This window comes from Zonotrichia leucophrys, chromosome 12 (assembly GCF_028769735.1).
Source record: "Zonotrichia leucophrys gambelii isolate GWCS_2022_RI chromosome 12, RI_Zleu_2.0, whole genome shotgun sequence".
Classification (NCBI taxonomy): domain Eukaryota; kingdom Metazoa; phylum Chordata; class Aves; order Passeriformes; family Passerellidae; genus Zonotrichia; species Zonotrichia leucophrys.
In genome coordinates, this window is record NC_088182.1 from 3,514,481 (window position 1) to 3,539,396 (window position 24,916).

General features: G+C 46.3%; 1 protein-coding gene across 2 annotated transcripts in view; it reads left to right on the top strand.

Annotated features, from left to right (window-relative positions):
- The first annotated feature begins 2,003 nt into the window (after positions 1-2,003).
- RYBP (RING1 and YY1 binding protein) overlaps positions 2,004-24,916 on the top strand; it is a 40,874-nt gene continuing 17,961 nt past the window's right edge. The window contains exons 1-2 of one of the 2 annotated variants that reach the window (XM_064723930.1): positions 2,004-2,226; positions 3,047-3,172. In XM_064723930.1, coding sequence (XP_064580000.1) covers positions 2,195-2,226; positions 3,047-3,172 — 158 coding nt within the window. In that variant the 5' untranslated portion in view covers positions 2,004-2,194. Of the gene's footprint in view, positions 2,227-2,315; positions 2,446-3,046; positions 3,173-24,916 lie in introns of those variants that run through there. The other variant, XM_064723929.1, reaches the window with a different exon arrangement.

Consider the following 24,916-nt stretch of genomic DNA (forward strand, 5'->3'; position numbering starts at 1 on the left):
GCTTCCACAAAAACTTACTTTATGCCTGTGGTGGTTGTCACTCTGCTTAACACAACACTGGAGCTAAGAGAAACACTTGTGGCAGAAAATGGGAGCTGGACCATGCCTAAGTCAAAATTTCAGTGCTTTCTGCCTTTCTGTGCTTCTCAGGTTCTGCACTGACCTTGTCCCCAAGAATGGTGCTGTTCTTGTCCCCACACTCTCCATTGTCACAAAGGTCTGGAAGTGATTGCACACCAGGTCTCTGCTTACCAGACCCCACAAGCACTGCTGAGCTCCTGTTCCCACACAGATTCCCAAAGCAAATGTTACAGCTATAATCTAAAAGAGCAAAAATGTTTGGAAAACAGCAGATGCAATGGGAAAATGACACTTCCTACATGTGATAATTGTGCAACCTTAACTCTGCCCTTGGAGTATGTCTGCATCTTGCTGTATTGTTCAGGAACTTGTGTGGTGAAGAAAAAAGCCAGTGGAAGTCTGTCTGGAAATGAAAGTGGTTGGTGGAGGTGACAGCAAGGGTTAAATTACCTGGGTGGGCATGGGGGGGAGCTGGGTAGAGTAAATGGATTACAGGAAGCTCTTAAATATGGGAGGTGACTCTGTCAGCATGATTTGACTGTTAAAATGGGCATTGCTCGAGGGAAAAACCCTCTGTGGCTTGTGAGTCCAGATTCCTAAAGCTTTAATGCACAGGACATGGTTATGTTGCCTCCTGCTATGTAGGTGCCTATCCTGCTTTAAGCCACTTACATTGGTTTGCTTTCAAGCAATAATTTTATTTTTTCCTCTTGTACTCAGCCATGGATTAACCCTGCTCAGGCTGTCTCCACGCTCTCCCTGCAGCCCCACTCACCACTCTCTCAGGTACAGCCCTGTGCTGCCCACATCCCTCCTGTCTGCCCTGCGCCTTGCCTGGGGATGAAGTTTGCTGCTCACTGATGGGAGATGTTTGCCTGGTTTAGTCACCACTGAGAAGGTGGGAAAGCACAGTGAAAAGCACAGTGGAAGAGCACAGTGAAAGAATGCCTGCTCTGCAAGCCGTGTGTGGCTGTACCAACTTTTTACCCTTCACTCATCACCCCTTGCGCCATCCTTGCTCAGCTGCTCACGGCCTCGTCCCCGCTGGCTGCCGCAGAGGAAGCAGCCCCATGCGAAAGGGGCTCAGCAAAGGCAGTGACAGCTCATGCCTGCCATGTCACCATCCCATCCCTGCCAGCGCTTGCACAGGCCCCGGGGGCCGTGGGGAATCTCAGGGCAGGACTGCTGCTTTTCGGGAAACGCCACTTTTGGAGAATGCCACTTTTTAGGAAAGCCACGTTTTGCCACCTCAGGAGTTTTGCAGAAGCACAGCCCGTGCTTGGTGGAGTCGATAGATCACTGAGGGACTGATGGGAACATTTCTGGAAGCAGCACTACAGCAGCGCTGTCGAAACACCTTGGCCTCTGGGCGGGCCGCTGCCCTGACCCCGCGCCTGAAGCCAACTCACGGAGGCGGCAGCCGAGGCATCCGTGAGGGCACCGGGAGCCCGTCCCCGAGGTCAGGGCACGCCGCAGGAGTTGTCTCCCTCTGCCCAGCCGCTCCGGCACTCCCGGCGCAGCCACCGGCCGGGCGAGCCGGCTCTGGCCGCCCTTCCCCTCTCGGAGGGGGCCTGCCGTCCCCCGTGCGCCGCCGTCCCGCCCGCGGCAGCCCCGCTCCCCGGGGGACAGGCGGGCGACGAACCCTCCGAGGGGGCAGGGACGGGAAGGGGCCACCCGCGGGCTGCGCGGAGCCCGAGCCCTCACGGCGCGGAGGGGCCGCGGCGCGGGAGGGGCGGCCCGCGGGGGCTCCGCGCGGGCGGGGGTGGGACCCGGCGGGGCGGCGCAGGGGGCGCTCCCGGGGCGCTCCCGGCTCCCCCCCGCTCCCTCCCCGGCAGGGCCGGCGGCGGGGCCGCCCCCATTGGCCGCGGCGCGGCAGCAGCTCCGCCCGCCGGAGCGGCGCGGCGCGGGGAGGGAGAGAGAGGGAGGAGGAGGAGGAGGAGGGAGGGCGCCGGGCTGCGCTGCGCTGCTAGTCCGGAGCGGAGCCTGGCAGCGGCAGGATCGGCGGCGCGGGGTGCGCAGCAGCCGGAGCCTGCTGGACGGAGGCAGCCCCGTCCCCCCGCCCTCCCTCCCCTCGCCTCTTTCTTTGTGCGCAGGGCAGGGGCGGCCCCGATCCATGGTCATGGGCGACAAGAAGAGCCCGACCAGGTGAGCGGGGGCGCGGGGGCGGGCGGGGAGAGGCGGTAAGATGGAGGGAGCGCGGCGCGGCCGCCTCTGCCCCGGCCCCGGCCGAGGGGATGGCGGCGAGTAGGCCCTGGCTGGCAGCCGCCGGCGTGTGCTCGGCCCCGGCGGGGGGAGGCGGCGAGGGGCGCCTAAGATGGAGGGAGCGAACGGGGAGGGGGCGGCGAGCCCGCGCCGCCCCGCCAGGTACGCGGGGGGCCGGGGCGGAGGGGGGGCCGCGGGCGGGGAGAGAGTGAGGGAGGCTCCTAAGATGGAGGGAGCGTGGAAGGGCAGCAGGAGGAGGAGTGCCGGTGTCTCCCAGCCTGCCGCCGGTGCCAGGGCTGGTGCGGTGCGAGCGCAGCCATGGCGGCTCCGCTCGCTCGCACTCCCCGCTCCGCGCACTCGCCGCTCCCAGACAAAGGGAGGTTTAACAAGGTGGAGGAGGGAACGCGCCTCCCAGCCCGCAAACTCGCCCACCCACCCTCCCACCCTCCCGCCGCGGGCGGGGGGGACGCGGGCGGCCCGGCCCGGCGGGTTCGGCCCGGCGGGGCCGGGGCGGAGCTCGGCGCCCCCCGCACCTCTCCGGGCCCGGCCCGGTCGGGGTTTGTCGGCTGCTCCCGGCCCCGCGGGAGAGCGGCGGTGCGAGCAGGCGCTGGGTTTCGGGGCTCTGTAACATGGTTTCTCATGTGTGTGTTTTCTTTCTCTCCTCCTCCTCCTCCTCTCTCTCTCCTCCTCCTGCCGCCTCTCTCCTCCTCCCCAAACACACACGTACACACACACGCTTTCCCTCTCCCTCCCCCTCCTCAAGGCCGAAAAGGCAAGCCAAACCTGCAGCCGACGAAGGCTTTTGGGATTGTAGCGTGTGCACCTTCAGGAACAGCGCCGAAGCCTTCAAATGCAGCATCTGCGATGTCAGGAAAGGCACCTCCACAAGGTACCTCCGCACCTTTGAACGCGGCTCGTGTTCCGCGCTGGGCTGCGCCGACTTGTTGATTTTTTTCTCTGTTGCCTGGATATCGGCTGGTTGCATCCCCTCTCTCCCCCGATGCGGTCCCTTCTGTCCCTGTTCAAAAGCTCGCGGATTTTAAAAATTCTCTTTCAAGAGAATTGGAGCTGGAAGACATGTTTCGTGGATGTGGCAGCAACCTGGATCTTTTTGTTCTGTGCCTTTTTTTTGTTGTTGTTGTTGCTGGTGTACAGAGATCCTTTTGGAGATGCACAGCCAGCCAGAAACGCTCTGACTCGGTTTGGGTCAGATGGCTTTTTGTGGTTTGGGTGGAGGTTTACCTGTGTCTCTACGGGAGTGGAAATGATTTAGGATTAGGGAGCGAGAAAGGAAACGGCTGAAACTAAAGATGCCGTGAGAACAACTCTCGCCCTGAGATGTTGATCTCTCGGTGACTGTTGTCATCAGAAAGGAATCGGCTTTGTGCTCAGTGTGGGAATGGTGCGGGTTTTTGAAAGCTTTAGCTGTCAGGTCTCTGTGATTGCCTTGCTCTGAGAAACTGTGGAGGTCTTTGTGAGGTGGTGAGTCTGACATGCAGTAGTTAATTTAATCTCAAAAAAGCCCCCAAACTTGCTATTTCTCAGTTAGAGGGTTCGGAAAGTTTGTCCTGCCAGTATCAGTTGTCGCTAAAGCAGGCATGTGGTGCTGTGCTTTTCTTTTTGTGATTTGTTCTACCATGTTGATTTCTGATTTTGTTCATATTGTACCTTCCAAATCTGAGTTCCCATTGCAGTGCTCTGCCAAAGAAATAGTCTGGGAGGTTTCCATTGTGAGAGGCGTCGTTTTCCTTGAGTGCAGCTGTGTATTGAGGTGCTCTCATCAGCAGGCTGTTTGCATGACTTGGCTGTCTTGGCTTGATTGACAAAGGAGGTGAAAGCGTGTTGGATTGTTATTGTTCGCACTGTGCTTTAGACAATGTGAAGTGCCTACATTTTTAATGGGGAGCATGTTTTCGGGCCATTGAAACTCTCTGAGTTACAGTAACAGAGCGCTGAAGTGCTTCACTTTGCTTTTTGTGATGCACATCAGCTACAAGTATCTGTGCTTTTTTACAAAATGTACAGAGGTGTTGAACTTAAACCACTAAATAGCGTGGTTAGAGCATTGAGTTAGGTGCAGCTTTGGGGCAGCAGCGTTCTGCGCGCACCTGGAGCTCATTCTTGACTCGTTCAGTGTTATTTAGTCGTGCAGCTGAACCTTCCCAGCACGTTTGATTCCTGTGGGTTTGTGCTCCTTGGCTTCCCGGCAGGCTCAGGTGGAACGTGTTGGTCCTGAGCTGCTCCTCAGGAGCGTGGCCATGCTGTCCCCAGCACTCCCAGTGCCACACCAGTGCCGGGGTGCCAGTGGGAGCAGAGCCCTGATGGGATGTAGGAGCCCAGATGGGATCTATCCTGTATCAGCCACTCTTATTTTCATTGGCCACCATGCTGCTGTTCATTTGGAGAGCAGCAGCCTGCTCGCACAAGCCTTTGCGTTTTTATTTTTTGAAGAGATAATTTTCCAACTGTTTGTTGCAGTAGTAGGATGGGTTGTCTTTTAAAGGGCCATTAAGAGCAATAGCAGTCGATGATTTCAGGTTAAGAGCTGTAGCCTTACTTGCAGATGTGATCCTCGGGTCTAGAACATTGTAATTCTGTTTAGCTTTTAATGGACCCTTATGAATGGCTTCTAATTTTAATTCATTTAATTCATCAGCTTTCTATTCATTTTTGCTGCTTTTAAAATGGCTTTTGTTTGTAGAATTTGAGAAAGTATTTAAAATATTCAATGGCCCATCATGTCTTCTTGCATATTTGTATAATTTATGAATAAATATAACAGAAAGCAGGAGTGATTGAGTGCTGTGAGAGAGCATTGTGTACTGGGAAGTTCTGGGAGGTCAGAGCTATTTGTGGTGTTACTTTGAATTTTATAGTATGTGACGTACGAGTCAGTGCTTGGAAATTATTCAGAATTTTTTAAATAAATGACTGATGTAAAGATACTTAATGAGTTATGATTGATAATTTATTACTTGAAATATAAGGTGTCTGATGAGCTTGACTTTTAAGTTGCAATTTGACAAGTTGATGACACTTTTCCACAGTTAAAACTGCCTTGCTTCATTGTGACTTACTTCAGTAACACTTACGGAAATTTATCAAACTCACTTAAAAAAAAACAAAACTCAACCAAGTAGTGAAAGACATGGTGAGGCAACTGTTTTTCATCAAATTATTGTGTGCAATCACAGCATGCCCAGGGATTTTTTTAAGATCTGGTATGACCTACTTCCCCCCTCCCTCTGCTGTGAAGCCAGTTATTTGTTGTGGAATTTACTTTGGCTGATAAATATTCTCTTATTTAAGAACTGGTGAGGCCCTGAGCTAATTCTCACCGTGTGTATATTTTTTCAGACTCAATATCATGTGTTGGTGTGTGGGAGGGGTGGCTGGCAGCAGTTAGAAGTTTTATCTTCTCAGATCCAACTATCTCCTTTCCCTAGGATCTTGTAAAAGGAGCTTCAAACAGCAGTGAGTTTTAGAGCTGACCTGCCAAGTCAAAATCCTTGTAGAGGCTAAACAGTTAAATTGCACTCAGCTGTTTTTTTCAAGGAGCTGTTTATAAATATTTCAGGTGCACTTTTAAATAAAAATTAGGTCAAATCCATCTCTGAAGAATTGTTGTGCAAAGATTATACTAAACCTGTAGAACTTGAATACTGGATTTGTTACAGTATGTCACTAACTTCCATTTCTCACCTGGATTCTTGCTATTTGATGGTTAAACTTTTATTACTTTCTATTTAGGCAACTATGATGAGTTTTTTACTGTTTCCCTTCTGTGAGGATGATGGCACAGACACCAGAGCTCAGCTGGGTGAGATGATGATTGAGCTGGCTGCAGAGTGAGCAGTGGGGAGTGTTTGCTGGGGCTTGCAGTGCCTTATTCCTTTCCTGGAGATGTTTATTGGTGTCACAGCACAGGGAACTGCTGCTGGTCACCACTTTCACTTGTGTCCTGTGGCTCTTGTGGTGGTTTGCTCTGGTGTAGCAACACCAGCCCCTGCACTCAGGAGAAGACTGGGACTGCCAGGAAGTTTGCTGCACAGATGCAGGTTCCTTTCCAATATCCATTGCTCCTTCAAACACGGAAGGAAAGTTTACTTTGGATTTCCTAAGAATGTGAGGGCAGGATTTGGCCTCGTATTTCCTGTGAGTTCCTATCTGGGGGTAGGTGATGGCTCTCTGTTTCTATTTGTTTTTCTTAGTGGCATTCTTGCTCCTCTTCTCTTTTGGTTCTCTGATAGTTTACATATATTGTGTTCCTGTACACCTCTTGTAACTTCCTCTCTCCTCCCAGGCAGGGCTGGAAGTGTTTCTGCATGGGATTGTTTTCAGACTTCATTGTGAACTCAATATTTGCTCCCCTCCTTATTTTAGGGGGAGATTTTAGGGAAACTGGTTTTTGAAACTTTCTTTCTGGGTGAATAGGCAAGTGGTGTGATGTGGTGGAGCTTCTCTGATGGTAATTGTTCTCTAAATTTGGGATGAATGCTTTTCTTTTCCAAACTCCACATCCCCTTATCATCAATGTGCCTTGAGTACAGAGAAATGCACTTAAAGTCAGTGGAAAATGTGAAAGCAACAAATGGATGTCTGATATGCAAATTAACAAAACAATGGGAGCTTTTACTACAAAAGTGAGTTGAAATATGTGTGTCCTCTGCAAGTATAAATTGAGCAAGCATTTCTGTTTTATTTGTTGCTAATACCTGTATGCTTGAAGTGCAAGGTTTGGAGTTTGCATTAAGTGATGTGAATTGTGGAATGCCCAAGGACTGATGACAGACAGACTGACTGAAGGCAAGTTGTGCTTCACCTTCTTGCCATCCTTATTTTTGAGGGGTGGCTGAGCTAAAACTGTTGATATTTATAAATGAATTCTCTTGTATGGAACAGATGTGTCAGGTACTGCCCTTTGTTTCCCTTTAGTTCTGCAGAAAATTTTCACCTTTGCAGGATCTGAACTCCCTTGAAGGATGCAGACTACTGTCCATGCCACCATGGAGAAGTATTCTCTTCTGCATCCAAGCTGGGCTGACCAGAATAGGCACCAGATAGTCCTGCTATTCCTGGAATGAGGAATCAGTTATGATCCTGACCTTCATACAAATCATATGTGCCCTGCTTATTTGCCATGTGTTTGCAGGACTGTTCTGAAAACTCTTGCAGTGATGTGTGGCTGTGGTGTAGGTTGGAAGCCAAGTGGTTTCATTTGGTTCTCTCAAGTTAGTTAGCTTTCACTTGCATAAAGGTGGGTTTTATTTAGCATCATAGCTGGCCTTAAGATGGCCTAATTTCTATAAAAATGGAATATGTAACTTGTCTAAAAAAAGCTGTTGTGGAAGCAGTGTTGGTGCTTTTACTCTGGAATATTTCACTATTTGGATTGTTAAATCATCCCTGTTTTTCCTGTTGATTGCTGAATTTGAATGGCTGTTGGATTAGCAGGAGTGAGGCATTGGCTGGACTGGAGTTGTGGCAGTGTTCCACTGGAGCATCCACATCCTGAGGATGTGTCCCCTCAGGGACTGCCCTTGGGGTAGGGGAGGGTGCAGTGGAACTGCCTGGGCACTGCTGGAATGCACAGTACCTATTGGCAAAATGTTTGCCCACGTGCCAGGGGTTCTCAAGATCCTTTTTGTCTCATCCCTTATTCCCCAGCACTGCCTACAAGTGAGTGGCTGTCACTTAGTGGATTTGGGGAGTGCTGCTGCTAGCTCTGGCAAACCCACCAGGGCAGAGGAGCCAAGGGCAGGAGCAAACACCATCTGACAAGCAGACAATGCTGATGGTTCACAGCAAACCCTGAATTCTGGGGCTGTGGTTTGACAGCACACCAAGTTTGAGTCTGTGACTTGTATTGCAGAACCACATGTGTCTCAGCCACATGGCTTGGAGTATTGATCCACTATGAACTGACTTCTGGTACAGATCCATGCTACACTTAGTTTTTAAACCAGCTTGGAGTTAGTCTGTGAGTTTTCAACTGAGCAGATGAAGCTGTTCAGCTTCAGATCAGCTATTATCTGTCAGCCTGGTGCAAGCATAACCCTGGCACAAGATCTGTGTCTTGTACTTTGGCTGTTTGAAAGAAGTGAGAGTTGTGTCCTGATTTGCTCTCTGCGGTGTTTGGCTCTGATTAATGATCTCATTACCATCACCCCAGGATTTCTCTTAGATCTCAGCACCTCTGGGAAATCATTCTCAGCAGGGAGAATCCTCAGTGTTGACGTGCAGCACCAAGGCAATACCCCTTTGCTATGGTTGTCAGATTTGGGTACCTGAGAAGCTGTGGGTGGCAAATTCAATAGGGAGTATGGTGGTTCCTGAGACTCACTTTGCTTCTATCATGTTTTTTCTGAATGTCCTACTAAGTAACAATAGCTGTACCTGGTTGTTTTCCTTCTTTTATTAGGATAAAAGATCTTTTGGTTAAAAGAAATAATAAAATCTTCAGCATGAGAAAGGGGAGTTGATAATATTTATGTAGAGTACGTTCAGGTTAATTGTGGGTGGCAGGATTTAATCTCTGATTTCTTGTGGAGCCTCTCTGAAGATCTAATGGATAAACTGTGACACTGAGCGTGTTAATGCATCACTGATAATATGCAGTGTGGATATTATTCATTTTTCCCTTCCTCCATAGGCTGCTTTTCTGGGAGATGGGAATCTAAATCAAAGTGTGTGTGTGTGTGTAGGAGGAGAGGGCATGCAGCTCTCTTTTATTGCTGTGAGCAGACGTGGAGTCCACTGGGATGCTGACCCCTGGCTCCCCACAGGTCCTTGTGGGGAACTGGTAGGCAGAGGAATGCAGAGCAACTTTCTCTGCATGCCTTTCTTAATTGCCCTGATTGTTTCACGTTGCCATCAGCTGCTGCTGCCTTTGCAGCGCTGGTGGGTGTGTTTGCACCCTGATGTGGGGTTTGTCTGCTAAGAGGAATTGGTTGAACTGGAAATAAGGCAGTGTGCAGTGTTGCCCAGAGTGATAGCTGAGAGGAGGGAAGTGGTGGATGCACAGTGTGGTTCCCTGTGGCATCCTGAGTGTGCTCAGTGTTGGTGTTCCCCTGCAGCGTGCAGCACTCTGGGACTCTGTTTTGGCTGAACTTTTAGGTCCCTGAAAAAAATGTATGAGACCCAAGACCCTCCTGAGGGGTGAGAGGAGACAAGAAGTGTGTTGTGGGCTGGATGGGTTGTTTGGCTGGCTACACCTGCCTTGTGAGCTGTAACTTGGGCACCCCTGCCATAACTCCAGCCGAGTTCACTGCTGATCTTGAATCAGGTGTCACTTGTACTCCAGCTGCGCTGGCTTACTGTTCCTTGCTGTGCCACTGCTCCTTTTCTTCCTGCTCCACTCTTCTTGAACAGACAGGTCCTTCCAGGGTCCCTTGGTGAGGGACACAGAAGTTCACAGCACTTCTGGGGAGTCCTGCTGTCTGCAGGAATATGGCAGCACAGTGAGACACAGCTCCTGCATCAGGCAGAGCATGTGCTCTGCTTGTCCTTTATTTCATGTGCATCTCTCCTTGTCTGGGGAATTCTTCTTAGGAGGAAACCCACTGACCTATTTTGTGGGATTTCAGGTGGTTCTGTAGGTTAGTGGGTTCCAGTCCTGCAATGTAGGTCACTGGCAAGGTGTGCTGGAGTTTTGTAATGCACAGCTCTGACCTGAAACAGGATTTATACAAACTCTCTCTGTGCCTGTGTCTTGCAGCTGTACTTTCTCTCTTTGCACTGCACTATTTCTTCACAAGGTAAAAGGAAAATTTGGCCATTCCAGAGGGAAGAGGCCTTACAGGAGGGTTTATGAGTGTTTATTTGAAGTTGTTTCAGACAGGTAAGGGCAAATTTCCCTTACTGCCACTTTAAAAAGACAAAGAACACTGAGTAGCCCATCCATGCTACCCTAAGCAGATGTCCAGGATTACAGGATACAACAGAAATAATGTGGAAATGCCTCCATTACGTTTATGTAAGTTCCTTTTACAGCTGGCATATGCTAAATACATTGATTGTCTCTGTGCAGACAGATTTCCTTTACATCAAGCAGAGCTCCTTTTTGCACTTTTTTGTTGCATCTGGAGGTACAACCAGATCCTTAACATTGCTCTTCCCATAAACCAGCTATTAATTAGGAGCATGTTCTTTGTAGCAGAGTGCTAATTGGTGCACCAGCAAAATCACTGCCTGTTAAACATGGCAAAGATAGTAATTCTGACTGGCTCAAATATAAGTGAGAGAGAACAGCATCACTTCTCTTTGCTGGCCCACTGGGTTTTGTTTGACTGTTCACTAACTCATTGTATTCCAAATATGTGAATCTCCCGTTCTCCCAAAATAATTGCTTAAAACTGGATATTGCTTGGATAGTATTTTATTCCTGAAGTTCTCTCTGTGTTTCTGAAAGTTCAAAGTACACCCCCAGCCAGTCTTCTGTTAAATAATAGTAAAAATTCATAAGGAAAAGGGCTTGTAGGGATCTAAAATATGGATAATGAAACCAGGAGACCTGATTTGAACTGAATGTGATCTTCTATAAGACACTGGCCTGGGATTGTGGAGCACACCCTTATGCCACAAGGATCAAGGTACTGAAAATTCAGAGAGGGAATTTTTGCAAGGGTGTGAAGGTACAGGACAAGGGGAATGGATTCAAACTGGACAGAGGGCAGGGTTATAGTAGATATTAGGAAGAAAGTCTTCATAGTGAGGGTGGTGAGGCCCTGGCCTCAGGTTGCCCAGAGAAGCTGTGGCTGCCCCAGCCCTGGAACTGTTCCAGACCAGGTTGGATGGGGCTTGGAGCACCCTGGGATAGTGGAGGGTGTCCCTGCCCAGGGCAGAGTGGTTGGGACAAGGTGATCTTTAGAATCCCTTCAAACCCAGACCCTTCTGTAATTCTCTGTTCAGAAGTTCCAAAAACTTTAGTTTTAGGATCTTACCAGATTGGTCGTCTTTAAATAAAATGGAAGCAAAACAAGTCAGTTTTGGATTTTATTTAGGGCTAAACAAGGAATAAATGTTTAGACATGTTTTCTCGAGCAGATTGTTTATGGGGATTTCAGAGTTATAATGAATTGTTTGTAACATGCAGAGGTGCTAAGTGAGACGAAATATCTTGCCTGAGATAAAGCTGTCTTCTTCAGATTTATATTTTTGAGTAGACAGAAGTGAGACTGATCATAATCTAAAATATTTTATCTGAACTAAATTATTTTTGTGCATGTGGAACTGTGGCTGGGTAATTCATGTGCTGCTTCACGTGGTCCATTTGGGGAGGTGGACAGAGGGTGCAGAACTGCTGGGATTTGGTGGCTTCAGTGGTGTAAGGTTAATCAGAAAACTGCTCCCAATGAGTGGAGAGTGTGGGTTACTCCCTGCACCCCAGTCTCATGTGCAGTGTTTTATACATTATAGGGGTATTTATTAATGGAATAGAATGGCTCTTTTTTGGTTTTTTGGGCTTTTTGGAGGGTTGTGTTTTTGTGTGTTTGGTTGATTTTTTTGTTGTCTATGTAGTAAATAAATACATGGAAGGATTTATATTTTTTTTTCACTTCTGTTTGCAGGTGACAGTGGAGCTTGTATGATGTTAATGTGATTTCAGCCTGTGTGAGAGATGCTGGAATTCACCCTTTAGCAAGTCAGCTAGCTAAATATCCTCAGGATGCCATTTTTAATCTGTATGATTATATTCACTGTCTGTGTTATAATTTGATCAAGAAATTTATGTCTATGGGACGTGTTTCATTCCTTTGTTTAATTAAAAAGAAAAAAGATCTAGTTTAGCAGAAGGATGTAAATCTTACTTGTCCTGGGTGGACAAAGCATGCTGATCTGTTCAGATTGCTGGAAATGTGTGTCTCTGCTGAAATATTTGGCTCTCATTATATATCTTGGAGCTCTTATTCTGAAAGTGCTTTCACTGTTTTTTTGGAAGTGGCACCGAGCACTTTCTCTTCCTGAGATGAGATTTCAATAAGAGAGGCAATACATTGATGGATGGTGGCCCTGTGATGGAGTCAATCAGGCAGTGCAGTCATTTGTCTCCTGGGGATGCAGGGTAGAGCACATCATTAGCAGCAGAAGGGGAGGCTTCCCTCTGTAATGCTAATAGGGCCAGGGAGCTGCTTGCTGCCTGTTTGCTGCCATTGCTCCGTTATTACAGGTGCCTTGAGGAGGAATAAAACCATTTTCATTTGTTATCTATGGGCGTGGATCAATTTAACAGAAATATTTCATAAGCTTTAGGAAATGTTTGTGATTGAGCATAGTCTTAAAAATTTGTAAACCCGCATCACGTAAAAATGGTGAATTATTCTGGGGGAATTGTGTGTGTCTTATTGGTTTTACACACAAGCAGCTTGAGTGGTGGAGAAGAGACAGGCAGCTGGCTGATTTGAAGGGCAGGGGGTCTTAATTGGAGGAGAGGTGTTGAAAGGGGAGCCCTTGGGTAGCAGAAGTTACTGCAGCAGTCTGGTGGCTCTGGGATTCTGTCAGAGCACCAAGGAGGGAGGGAGGGTGGCTTGTGCAGGGACAGCTGGGGCTGTGCTGGTGTGTGGCAGCAGCACTGGGCTCAAGGTTAGCTTGGTGTGCTGGGCATCACCCAGCTGTGCCCAGGGAGGGTGAGTTAACCTCCATGGCTGCTTTGCTCCTTTCTGGGCTCTTGGGAGCACAGCTGTGATCCCATAGCAGCAAGCCTGGACTTCCCTCAAGGTGGGCAGGAGTGCTCCTGTTGTGGGGTACAAGGCTGCAAACCTTGGGTAAGCACAGTGTGTGTCCAGAGATGGTCAGTTCCAACAGGGCACACACAGAAGCTGGAAATGTTGGGAGGAAAGTATTGTTCCCAGTGGCTGGTGGGTGTTTCTGTACCCTCCAGCACTGTGAGCAGGGGCCTGGCAGCTTGGACATAGCTTTTTTTCCCCCAAAAAAGCTTTAACTTACTATGAATCTGCACATTTAAGTAACTCACCTGCATACATTTACCTGTCTGTAAAGTAAATGCACTATGAAGTCCACATAAAAATTGTAGAATGTAAAGTTCATTTTTGGGAAGCACTTTAGGTTCTGAAATGTCTTCTCCAAAACTGCATGTGAAGTCAGACTTAACAAACAGTGTTTATCTTCTTTTCTCTGAACTGTATAGATAATGGTTGAAAAAAAAAAGAGCAAGGGCAGGCAGAAAGCAAGTGGTGTTGAGCTGCTGGAATGGTGTGCTGGGTACTTTTTGTACCTTTATTTTCTCTTGTGTGCAGTGATGTCTTTGCTCCTGGAGAGGAATGGCTCAGCTGTGTGGTACTAAAGGCATGGGGTTGTCAGAGTTGTGCAATTTTACATAGGGGTTAGCAGAGCATGCTTTGTCATGGGTGTGGGAATACAGGGCTCTGGCAGCAATTAAGAGTCATTAATTAGGAGTACTTAGTGCCGGATGTGAGTCAAGTTAGTTGTGAGTTGCTTAACTTCTGAGGTCAAGAAGATCTGATGCATCTGAGCCATGCATCCATGGGACTCTGCACAGGGATGGGCTGGAGCAGCAGAGCTCAGACTGAAATGTTAAACTTCATGAGATGATTTATTGGCAGTGACAGTTTGGCAGCACCTCTGCCAGCTGGGAGCACACATTTGCATTCAGAACCTCTGAAGGGTTCCATGAGGATCCTGGCTTCCATCAGCTGGGAATGTACAAGTGCACACCAGGAGTTTACACTGCTGGGCTCAGACACCTGAGTCAGCATTCAAAAAAGCAACAGAGAAACTTTCTGGTGAGGAAAAGCTGTTCTGTCTCTATGAAGGGGATGATTATTTTTCCAATTACAACTTAACAAATTGATAGAAAAATCAATGACAACAGAACATGGGCAGAATATCATGTGTGCTCTGTGAGTGCATGGGAGATCACAGCTTCATGTTCAGCCTGTGCACTGACAAAGATGTAAAACATGAGGACAATCTCACTTCTTGTGCCTGAAAGAGGAATTGTGCTGCCACTGGCCCAGCATGTCAAGCCAGTAATGGGAAAAGATCTGTAATAATGTACCTGTTACAGTTCTCAGGGTTTTCCCTAATGGGCAGGGACAGTGAAGGATAGCACGGAGCAGTAGTTTGGTTTTATTTCCATCTCTCTAGTTTTTCCTGTCTTGCCATTTTTTCGAGTTTTAAGCCAGACTAACTTTCCCACTGGCACTCTGAATTCAAAACTCTGAAGTTGTACAGCTGTGTACTGCACTTACTTGTTTATAAAAGCTGTCACAAGCATGAGTGGTTTGGTTTTTTTTCCCCACAAAGGTGTAGTGTGAGGAGCAGGTTTATTTAGTCACGGCTGTGGGAATACAGACATTGTGCTTGGAAATGAGTTTAATAACAGTTGGTGGCTCTATTTCCGAGTGTGCTGGCATCTGCAGGTCTGCCTTGGTTCAACAGGTAGCTGATGCTTGGGGAGAATGTGACCTTTTGCTCCTTGCATTGATTTTTTTGAGTCATTTCCAGAGGCTGCAGAAGCACAGCACTTTGCTGTCAGCTGCAAGGGCTGGATCAGGCCTCTGGGATTGAGGCACTGAGAAGAAAGGGAATAAGTTGACATGAAACTTAACATGGTTGTCTTTTGTGATCTTGCTTTTTTTTTTCCAAGACTGTTTGTTCAAGTAGATGTTTTTAATAGATAAAAAAGATTTGAGAAATGTGTTGAATAAAGCTCTAAACAAAGACTTCAGGAAACAGCATTTTCTGTGTCCATGTAAGCAGAGAACTTCTCAGACTTCTCTTTGGTCTTCTGGAGCCTCTAAAGTCTGAACAGACTGAGACTGCTGCAATTCTGGATCTGGTTCTTTTCTGTTTGTTTTTGGGTTTGTTTTTTTTTTAAAGAAAAGACCTCTGTGACCAAAGATTTCTTGTTTTCAAGCAGAATGTAACAAAAACCCAAGAGATTCACCAAATTTTGCAGAGCTACAGTTTTCAATGAGCCTGATCTACGTGCTCACTTGTATCAAAAAGATTGCATTCCCTCTCCCTGGAGTTGTAGCCCTGTCTTTGCTTGTGTACCCAGCAGATTATTAGTAGGTAAGACAGCTTGATTATCGTGACTTGCTGCTTTCCCTGCTTGTTCCAGTTCAGGGTATTATTGTTAACAGCTTTTAAAGTCAAGTTCCTCCTGGAAGAATTGCTGGCTTCAGGCAGAAAAAGTTTTCCAACCAGTTCTGAACTACTGGGACTGTTGAATTTTTTGAAATGCTGTTAACTGCTGCGAGTGCTCCTTGAATCATGCATAGCCTGAAGAGCATCCTGGGGGTAGGGAGACATAAATAATTGTCTAATTGCTCTGCTGTGTAGCTTACATCATGTTGAGTATACAGAAAAAACTGATTCTAAAGTGTTTTATGGTAAGAATTCTCTGATTCTGAAGATGAGCATTTATCCCAGTGAAGGTTAATGTGGTGGTAAGCAAGACATGCAAATATGCCTTGACTTGAGTTTAAGTTTGCTAATAAAAATGTTGCCAATCTCTCAGCTTTCAGATGTTTGGTAATTATGCTAACTGAAGTCTTGAAGACTTTTAAAAGGAAAACATCATTCTATTAGAAGGAAAAACTTTGTCATTAACATGTACAAATTGTTAATAACTATTTTCAAATTACATTAGATTAATGAATAAACATGTCTTCTGTGGTTGTTAGCAGATACAGCAGAAATCAAATAATATACTAATATTGTTTTAATTAGGAATACATTGATAATTCTAAAAATTCACTTTTGACATCCAGCTCTTAGGCTTGAAATGAATCAAACTTGGGCTTTTTTATACTCCAGGAAAATATGCTCTTTTCTCAAAGCATGCAGCAAAAGCAAGCTCATGAAAATCAGTATAACAGAGTACAGCCACTGCAAAATATCATTAGAATAGTTAAGTAATTATCTCACTGCATGACTTAGCAGGAGGGATAAATAATGCATGTGGAATTGTGTTGGAGCTTGCAGGGAAGGTCCTGGCTGGCAGTGGGAACAGCACAGGCAGAGCCCTTGTCCAAGGAGGGGGTCTGCTGGGTCCAGGAGCTGATGGCTGAAACCTTTCAATGCCTCTGAGAAAATGCAAACCAGACCCAATTTTCTCTTTTCCCTATAAATGTGAAGGTGGCCATTGGGGAGAAATCCTCCTTTGCTGTGTTAGCAGAGCTTGGCTCCTGCTGCTGCCCAGAGCTGTCCTGTGGACAGCGTGTCCCAGCCCCTGATGGAGCTGTGCGTCTGGTCAGCAGGAATGTTGGCTCCTTTTGCAGCAGACAGATGAGGGGCTTGATTTGTCTTCCTTTCAGCTAGAACTGAATATTCTGAATCTGTCAGTTGCTGTCAAGAGGATTGTACTTTGGATTAGTGAGCTCCTGGAAGCAGTTTGAATCATTGCAGTTAAAAGCACGCCGAACAGCAATGTAATTAATAGTTATATAATGTACCCAACAAGCTTAGGAAGCCAGGATGTAACTTGGAAAGGAACACAGCCCTGTGCAATCCCTGCATTGCCTGAGGACCACTCTGCATTTAGGGGTGATGCTTTTTGTCCCAGGACCATTATGGTCAGGGCAGGTTTGTTGCTGATGTGTCAGTTCCCTCACGAGGCAGCTTTCTGCTCCCTTCCCTTCCCTTCCCTTCCCTTCCCTTCCCTTCCCTTCCCTTCCCTTCCCTTCCCTTCCCTTCCCTTCCCTTCCCTTCCCTTCCCTTCCCTTCCCTTCCCTTCCCTTCCCTTCCCTTCCCTTCCCTTCCTTCCTTCCCTTCCCTTCCCTTCCCTTCCCTTCCCTTCCCTTCCCTTCCCTTCCCTTCCCTTCCCTTCCCTTCCCTTCCCTTCCCTTCCCTTCCTTCCCTTCCCTTCCCTTCCCTTCCCTTCCCTTCCCTTCCCTTCCCTTCCCTTCCCTTCCCTTCCCTTCCCTTCCCTTCCCTTCCCTTCCCTTCCCTTCCCATCAGGCCCTGGTCAACCCCAGAGCATTGCTCATGTTAGGCTTGTTGGAACTATTCTTTGCCTCTGTGTCTGCAGAAATCTTTGGCTGCTGTGTAATTATGGATGCCACATGAAAAACTCCCCAGCTGCTGAGAATAATGCTCATTTCTGTTGTGGAGTTTTTGAATAGACATTTCAGGGCAATTATGCAATACCTTTCTGCTATGCAGTACCTGTCAGCCCTTAACCACTTGTGTTTTTAGGGGAGCTGAAATGGCTATTGAGCCTTCCAGAGTAATTTCTGCTTTGTGACAAGCTCAAACCTGTCAGGCAAAGCTGTGCATTTCTGCAAGGCAGCAGGTGAGTCTGTGCACCTCAGACCTCCTGTCTTGTAGGGGTTGGATTGGAGGTGTAATGCTTTCAAGTTTTTGTATTAAAGTCTGTGAATAGCTTATGCACGGAGATGGTTATCAAAATTCTGAGGTGTTGCTCTAATTCTGGGCGAATTTGATAAAAAATTAATGTAATTTTCTTCCTTTAGCTGACTGCTGAACACTTCAGTTGTCTTAAACCTTTGCACTCCATCACCTAAAAATGTTTTTTTCTCTTAGCTGATGTGTAGGTGTGGTGTTTGGAGACATGGTTTAGAGCTGGACCTGGCACTGCAGGGTTGGACTCTGTCTTAAAGGTCTATTCCAACTTAGTGATTGTGTGAAAAAGGGAGAATTTTTCTGTACAGAACTTAGTATTTCTGTTTCTAAAAAGGTACCTTATCAAGTGTGATTGGTGATTGGTTGGTTGGTGATTGATTGGTGGTTAATTAGAAAGTAATTCTCCTCTCTAAAAAGAGCTACTTTATTTTAAACTGGAATGCTACTGCTAATCAAATGTAAGGTTGCCTGCCCTCCTGGTTTCTATCTGCATTGTTTCCCCAAGTCAGTTTGCTCAATATTCACTGCCACTGACCTTGGATAATTAAGAAGAAAGCCTGCTGTTCTGAGATGATAAATGCAGCTCCTGTTTGGAATGAGGCTGATTAGCTCAGTTGTGAAAGTGCCATTTAATGTCTGTAGTTTCTGGTGGGATGGATGCTGCCTCTGCCAGGCTTGATGTCCCCCTTTGCTCCCTGATACCCAGCTGGGGCTGTTGCTGCAAATACCCTGAGCTTCCAGGATCTGAAACTTGCAGTGCACCTCTGCAGTTTGCAATGGAAAGGAATTGAAGGCTTCTTTTCCTTTCTGGATCACTCCCAGCATATTCCCAGTGCAGCTCCAAGGCTGAGTTGTGCCCTGGGTGGGGGTTTGAGATTCCTGCTTGGAGCAGCAGCTGGAGCAGGGCTTGGTGCTCGAGGCTGTTGCTGTTCCACAGCACTGGGGGCTGAGGGGAAACACCAGTGCAGAGAAAAGGCCAAGTCACAAAAACAACACAAAAAGTCAAGGAGAAGAAAAACTTTTTTCAGACCTGTGAAAATATTTGTCAAAATTTCTGTTGGACAAGTTCCTTATTTTCCTCTGTGCTGCTGCTTGGGCTTCATTATTTACTTTTGTTTTTGTTCTCTGAGTTACTTGGATTGTTTGTGACTTAAAATACCTGCTTGTTTACAGTGTGAAGGCTGTTTGTTTTTTAAACATCTTCATGCTGATCATTCAGTTGCATGGTATTTTAGTGGGCTTTTTTCTTAGTGTAGGCTTTCCACATGAGACACTCACTACTGTATTTGTTCTGGCAAAGTACTCCAGGCTGAAGATGGTTCATAAAGTTGTGTTTTATTGATCTTTTTTTGGTTTTGTTTTTCTTTAGCTGGTGTCAGCCTCTTCTTGAGAGACTATACTCTGGTGGTAAATTGTGTATTTTATCAGCTTGTCTTTTGTTGTTACACAGTGGGGGACTGTTTGTGATGGGATCTTTGGGTGCTGATGTGGTGGCAATAATTATCAGTAAGATTCTGAATTGCATGTGGACTCTTAGCTTTTGAAGCCAAATCTGCAGCCTTGAAAATCTTCAAGTGATCATAATCTTTTCCCCATACAAAGGTAAAAATTTATTTGGGAAATTGCATAAGACTTGTTATGCAAGCAGTCTCTTTTTAGTCTCTGTGTAAAGTGTATTATAGAAAAAGGTGTTATTTTTTTTTCAAATTCAGGCAGCAAGTGGCACAAAAATCTCACAACTGAGATGTTTTAATGAAGAGAGGTTTTAATGAAGGTTGTGTTGTGTTGGAACAGAGGTAATGCAGAACTGCACACAGCAGCTTCAGCAAATGCTCACACCTGTTCCCACAAAGAGATTCAATTCCCACCATGCATCCAGTTCCAAGGAACACTGATTGAGTGGACAGGCTGTGGATAAAATCACCATAGGTCTGTTAATTGAAATACATTTTTCCTGGAATGTTGCTAGTAAACAACTACTTAAATGAAATCTCTCATACCGTGCTTTACATCTCATTTAAGGATTTGCTGCTTACCCTAAGTTCTAGGTCATTTTTCACATGTTTGTGCGTGTCCTGAAGCAACAGATTTTGTAGACATCTCTCCCTTTCCTCTGCAGGCTGGTGCATGGCTTTGTTTTTGAGTTTCCCTGAGAATCTGGTTTTAAATAGAACGAATTGATACAGTGAGGTATTGCTGGGGTTGTAGGGAGCCACCAGACCCCTGGTCCCCTTTCCACCTTTAACTCCACAGCATTAAAACACAGTGTGGCTGCTTCCCAACACCAAGGGCCTTGTGGGTTTTACATTCAGGTTGTAGCTGTGTGCCTTGAATAAATCTGTTTAGTTGAGGAAGGGTTGTTTCATGTAATATGTCTGAGTGGAGGAGTTACTTGAACAAAAGAGACTTAAAATGAAGCTGTGAATTGTCACAGCCGGTGACTTTTTTCTATGCATTGCTGCCAGCTGAGAGCACTTTAAACTCCCATCTGAGGTATGAGCAGGCCCATGCCTCTTATCTGCACCTCCCTGAGTAAGGAAAGCAGTTGTTCAATTATTCTCTATAATTAGTGTGCTTCAGTGGGTAGGCAGGTATTGGTTATTCACAGCCTCTTTCACTCCTGCTTTTCCAGGAGTGTTTGCCTTGCAGTCTGCTCTGTCCTGAGGCATCTGGATGAACCTTACCTGGGGAGTGGGTGGGCTGTTCCTAACAGCTGTGAAAACGGGAAAGTTCACATCAGTACAAAAATCAGCCCAGCTGATATAAGAATGTCTTTCTTACCTAGGTTGAAAGAATTTAAGAGATGCTGTGATTGCAATAATGAATGAAATATTTAGAATAATTTTTCCAGTTCTCTGTGGGCCCTTTGAAAGGAGGCTTGTCCACTGCCTGTGTAAGGCAGAGAAGTTTGCTTGAACCTGGTGGAATTGGTGTCACTGAGGTTTAACTTCATTGTAGATGTAATGTCTGAAACACCACCGGAGTGCATTTGTCTGTGAGCAGGGAAGCCAGATGCTTCCCAAGCCTTTGGTATCTGCAGCAGCATCTCTGGGAAATGCCTGCAGCCTCCAGGGAAGAAGCAGAGGATTCTCTTCCAGCTCACTCAGGTAGATTTTTAACCACCATGTGAGTGGCATTTAAGCTACATCAGGCTCTGACTGTGTAACTCCTTGGCTTTTCCCTCTTCACCTCCACCACCTTCTTTGAGCTTAATGTGACACTTGGGCTCAAACACAGGAATTCTTTTCAAGGAAGCTCTGAGGTGATTTGCTGCCTTTTCCTTTAGAGGAGACTTGAAGCTTTTTCCAGGTTCCCAAGGACACTGGCTATCTGTGTTTAGAGCACATGGAGTGGCTGTCAGGATCAAGGGCTGCTTGTTGGTTTTGGATGGAGCTTCCTGCCCGTGCTGCCCTGGCTGCCACCGGGAGAGGGAAGAAGCTGAATAAACAGGGAAACTGTGAAATAAACAGAAACAAAACCAAACCAAGCCCCTGCCTCGGGGCGTGGGCTCAAGTCAGTCAAGCGGACTTTCTTTTGTTAAAAGGAGACACATAAAAGCTTTTCTGCTTTTGTTTTTGTGCCATAATGATAATTTCCATGTGTTTTTTTGTGGTGTTTGATTGCTTTCAATTTCTTCTGAGGAAACTTAGTGGAAAAGCAAAAATTTGTGTTACTGCAGATGGAGGGGTTGATTGAACCTTTCCTGCCGCACATACCCCAGTGTTTTTAGTAGAAGTGATCCATTTCAAGCAGTCAGCTTAAGCCTGCATGTTTTTCCAAGTTGCTACTCAGCTTTTAAAGATGTTATTAGACATTTTAGATTCCAGGTCAGGCTGTAAATACTCTAAATACTCATTCTGGGGCTTCAGTACTCAGAACCTTCCTCACTGTTTACTGTGAATGACAAAGCCGCCAATGCACTGGTGCCAGCCCCTGTGGCTTTGTGGGTTCATCAAGGGGGGATAGGTGGATTTGGGAAGCAGGAATGGCAGGAACAGGCAGGGCTGTCTCATGTAGGCAGTGCAGACAGATGGGGGAGGTTTGTTTGGTTTGAATCCTGGCACTTGCTGCTGCTCTAAGTGACTCCAGGCATTATGAAAAGAGATGGTGATAAAAAATATTTTCTTGTTTTTCCTCTAGATGGTTCATATGTGTGTAATTGCTCACAAAGTTATGCTAACCCAAAGCTTGTGCTCTTTTCCTCCCCAGTTTTGTGCAGAGTGCGGGCAGGAGCTCCTTAGGAAGTGGTTGCTCAACTCTGTTTTCCGCCATGCGTTCGAGTAAAAACAAGGTTCTGTTTTTAGCTTGCTTTAACTTGGAAATTCTAGTGATAAGCATTTAGCTGAACAAATCCAGTAAGAAATTAGAGGAAGAAGCAGCATAACATAGTAGAATCCCACCGAGTCATTTTTGTAAATCTCCAGAAGCGAGTAATTTCTCTGATCTGATAGATGTGCATCACCAGTGGGGTGTGGTCCCAGAGCTCCAAAAACCTTCCCCTGTAGTTAAATGGAAATAAACCCTAACCAAGGGGTATCTAAATAAGTACACCTGAGATCGAAGTGTCTGGGTATTGTGATGCTGGGAGCTGGATGATTCACTTGAACCAGAACCCAACCCATTATAGCTTAGTCAATTATTTTAGATTAGCAAACACAGTAACAAAGTTGTTTTGTTAACAAAACAAGTTTTGTTACCATGTTTGCTAGTCTAAAACAACTGTTATTATTTAGCATTAAAAAAAAAAAATTATGTTGTCTAAAAATCCCTGTATTTAGTTACATAGTTGGTAGTTTTATCTTTCCCTGCTCATATAATTCACAAAATCTCTGTAACATGACATCAGATATAAAGTAGAAAGTGTTGGTGTGTCAGGGCAGTGTGTGTTGTCTGAGGAGATTGTAGAGGATGTGCCATGTGCTCTTCTTGAGCTTTCTGTTCTCTTTTGTTGTACAGAGGAAATGAAACTTCAGCTGTGTTCTGAGTATTCTTTTCTTCAATTTCCAAGTAAGATCTCTGACGGCTTCTGTATTTCATTCATCTACAAACAAGTTTCACTTTTAGTTACACTTCTTAGTTACACATGATGGTAAATTTGCATTTATTTGCTATTTGCACGTTGCATGGTATTTCCTGTTGTATATTCATCCTGTCAGAATTTACAGTGGGATTTACAGGGCTGATGCATTGTCTCACACCTAAAAATACCTCAGTATATCTTTTCTACAGAGAAATGCCCAAGCCTCATTTCTTTCTGTCCTGACTAATTGGCAAGCCTAGGGACAGTTTAACAACAAAACCTTAAACTTAATTAGTGGCAAGTGACTTGATCTCAAATAATTTTTGAGTCTGTGGCTTTGAATTTTCACTGTCATTATTTAGTTTAACAGAAAGTGGGTCATATAAAAAGAAATTACTCAGATCTATATTCTTGATGTGCAGATTTTGAGTCATTGCAAGACAACAGTCAAGCAAGGACGGATGTTTTGTACGAGAAAGCCTGGTGTTGACTCTCCAGCCTTTGGGTAAAGGAATTGTGCTGGATGCTGCTGTTCTTACCTCACAGAAATCAAACGGTGGCAAACACCCAGACCCTCACTTCTGCAGCTCCTTTCCCACCAGGGCTGGGAAGTGAAGTAGCTGGAAGTGTTGGGAGCCTGGGGCCTGCCTCGGCCCGAGCCTGTGCAGATGACAGAGTGCATTAGGCTGACAAACCCACACGTGTTGCGGGTCAGGCAGGCTGCCAAGAGCTCCGTGCTCGGCCAGCGGGGAGAGAAGCATTAGGAATCCCAATAATCCACACATCGCTCTCTGTGTGCTGCTGGGCAGTGGAGACCGAGCGAGTGAGCTGTGGAGAGATTGTGGGTATTAAGTGGGATGGGTAATGAAAGGCTGTGCTGGCGCTGATGTGAGAGTCTTTAAATGGAAAATGACTTTAAATGATGGTGCCAGGGCAGTCGGAGTGATTTGCCGCTGGCGCAGGATCACAGTGTAACCGGTAGTTTTCAGTGAGACTAACCACTTCTCCAGGGTGCAACACCAGGGTTGTTTGAAGAGTTAAGAAGTGGGGGGAAAAGGGCTCTTCACTGAATTTGCCTGCTTTCCCTCCTTGGGACGTGTACCAGACTGACGGCGATTCGGGATTTTGGTTGGGTGTGTTCATGTACATACAGATAAACACAAGCCGTGTGAATACATGCAAAGCTGCAAAGTAGGAGTCATCAGGGTGAAAACAGTGGTAGGAAATAAAATCAACATTTAGGCTCAAGATTATCTTATCTGAGAACTTTCTTGAAAAATTATGGTTTGTCTGGACAAGTAGTTATCATTGTTATCCACAGATCAGAAGTTGGCTCGCGGAGAGCTCGGAAATGTTTCTGTTGTTGTAATTAGTTATTCCTGGCTTTTTGTTGTGTAGGAGAGCACTCTCTGCTAGTCTTATTTACAAAGGTAGCTGTACCTACATCATGCTAGGCACATACAGGTAACTGATACTGGTACTCCAAGGGGGAACCAAAGTTTACTAAGTAGCTTCTTCTAAGGCTTTTTAGCCTAGTGGGAGGAAGAGCTTTCAAACTGAGTATTGTAATATTGTTTCCTGGCAAATTTTGAAACCATCTGGGTCAGTTCCTCACGCCCAGGAGTAATAATTCTGAAAGCAAAAGTTTCAGTGCTCTGGGGCTGTGCTGTTCCCACGGTGCCTGCACAGCAGCCATCGACGGCAGCCTGGTGTTCCCTGCGGCTTTCCCGGGCAGCGGCAGCGTGTGCAGGATTGCTGGAGCTGGACACCCCCAAATGTCACTGGTACATCTGTGTTCACTTATCACATTGTGTTCAGAGAGCACAATGGAGAAAAAGAGCTCCTCTGAGCACATGGTGGCCTTTTGAAAACGCATGTCTGCCTGCCCCGTCCTTCAGAGCAGCTTTTATTTCTTGGCGTGTTTAGAAAAGCAAGCTGGGTTATTGAGCAGTGGGGTTTTCTCTCAACCACTGGCAGTGACCTTTGGATTGCTGATGGTGCTGGGGCAGAGGTGTGAAGGGGTAGGTGGGGTAGCACTCACTGGTACCAGTGGCAGCAGCTCCCTGCACCTTGGAGCTGCCCTGGTGTCTCTCAAAGCACACGGCTGCTGCAGGCTGGGGCTTTGTCATGAAGCTGCATTGCTGGCTGTTCAAGGGCTCTTGAAATGCTGCTTTCATATGAAAGGAAATCCTATCATTGATGTTTCTTTTAATAAAAAGGAGGTATGGCTTGCTGGAAAAGCTCAAGTTTTGCTCATTTAGG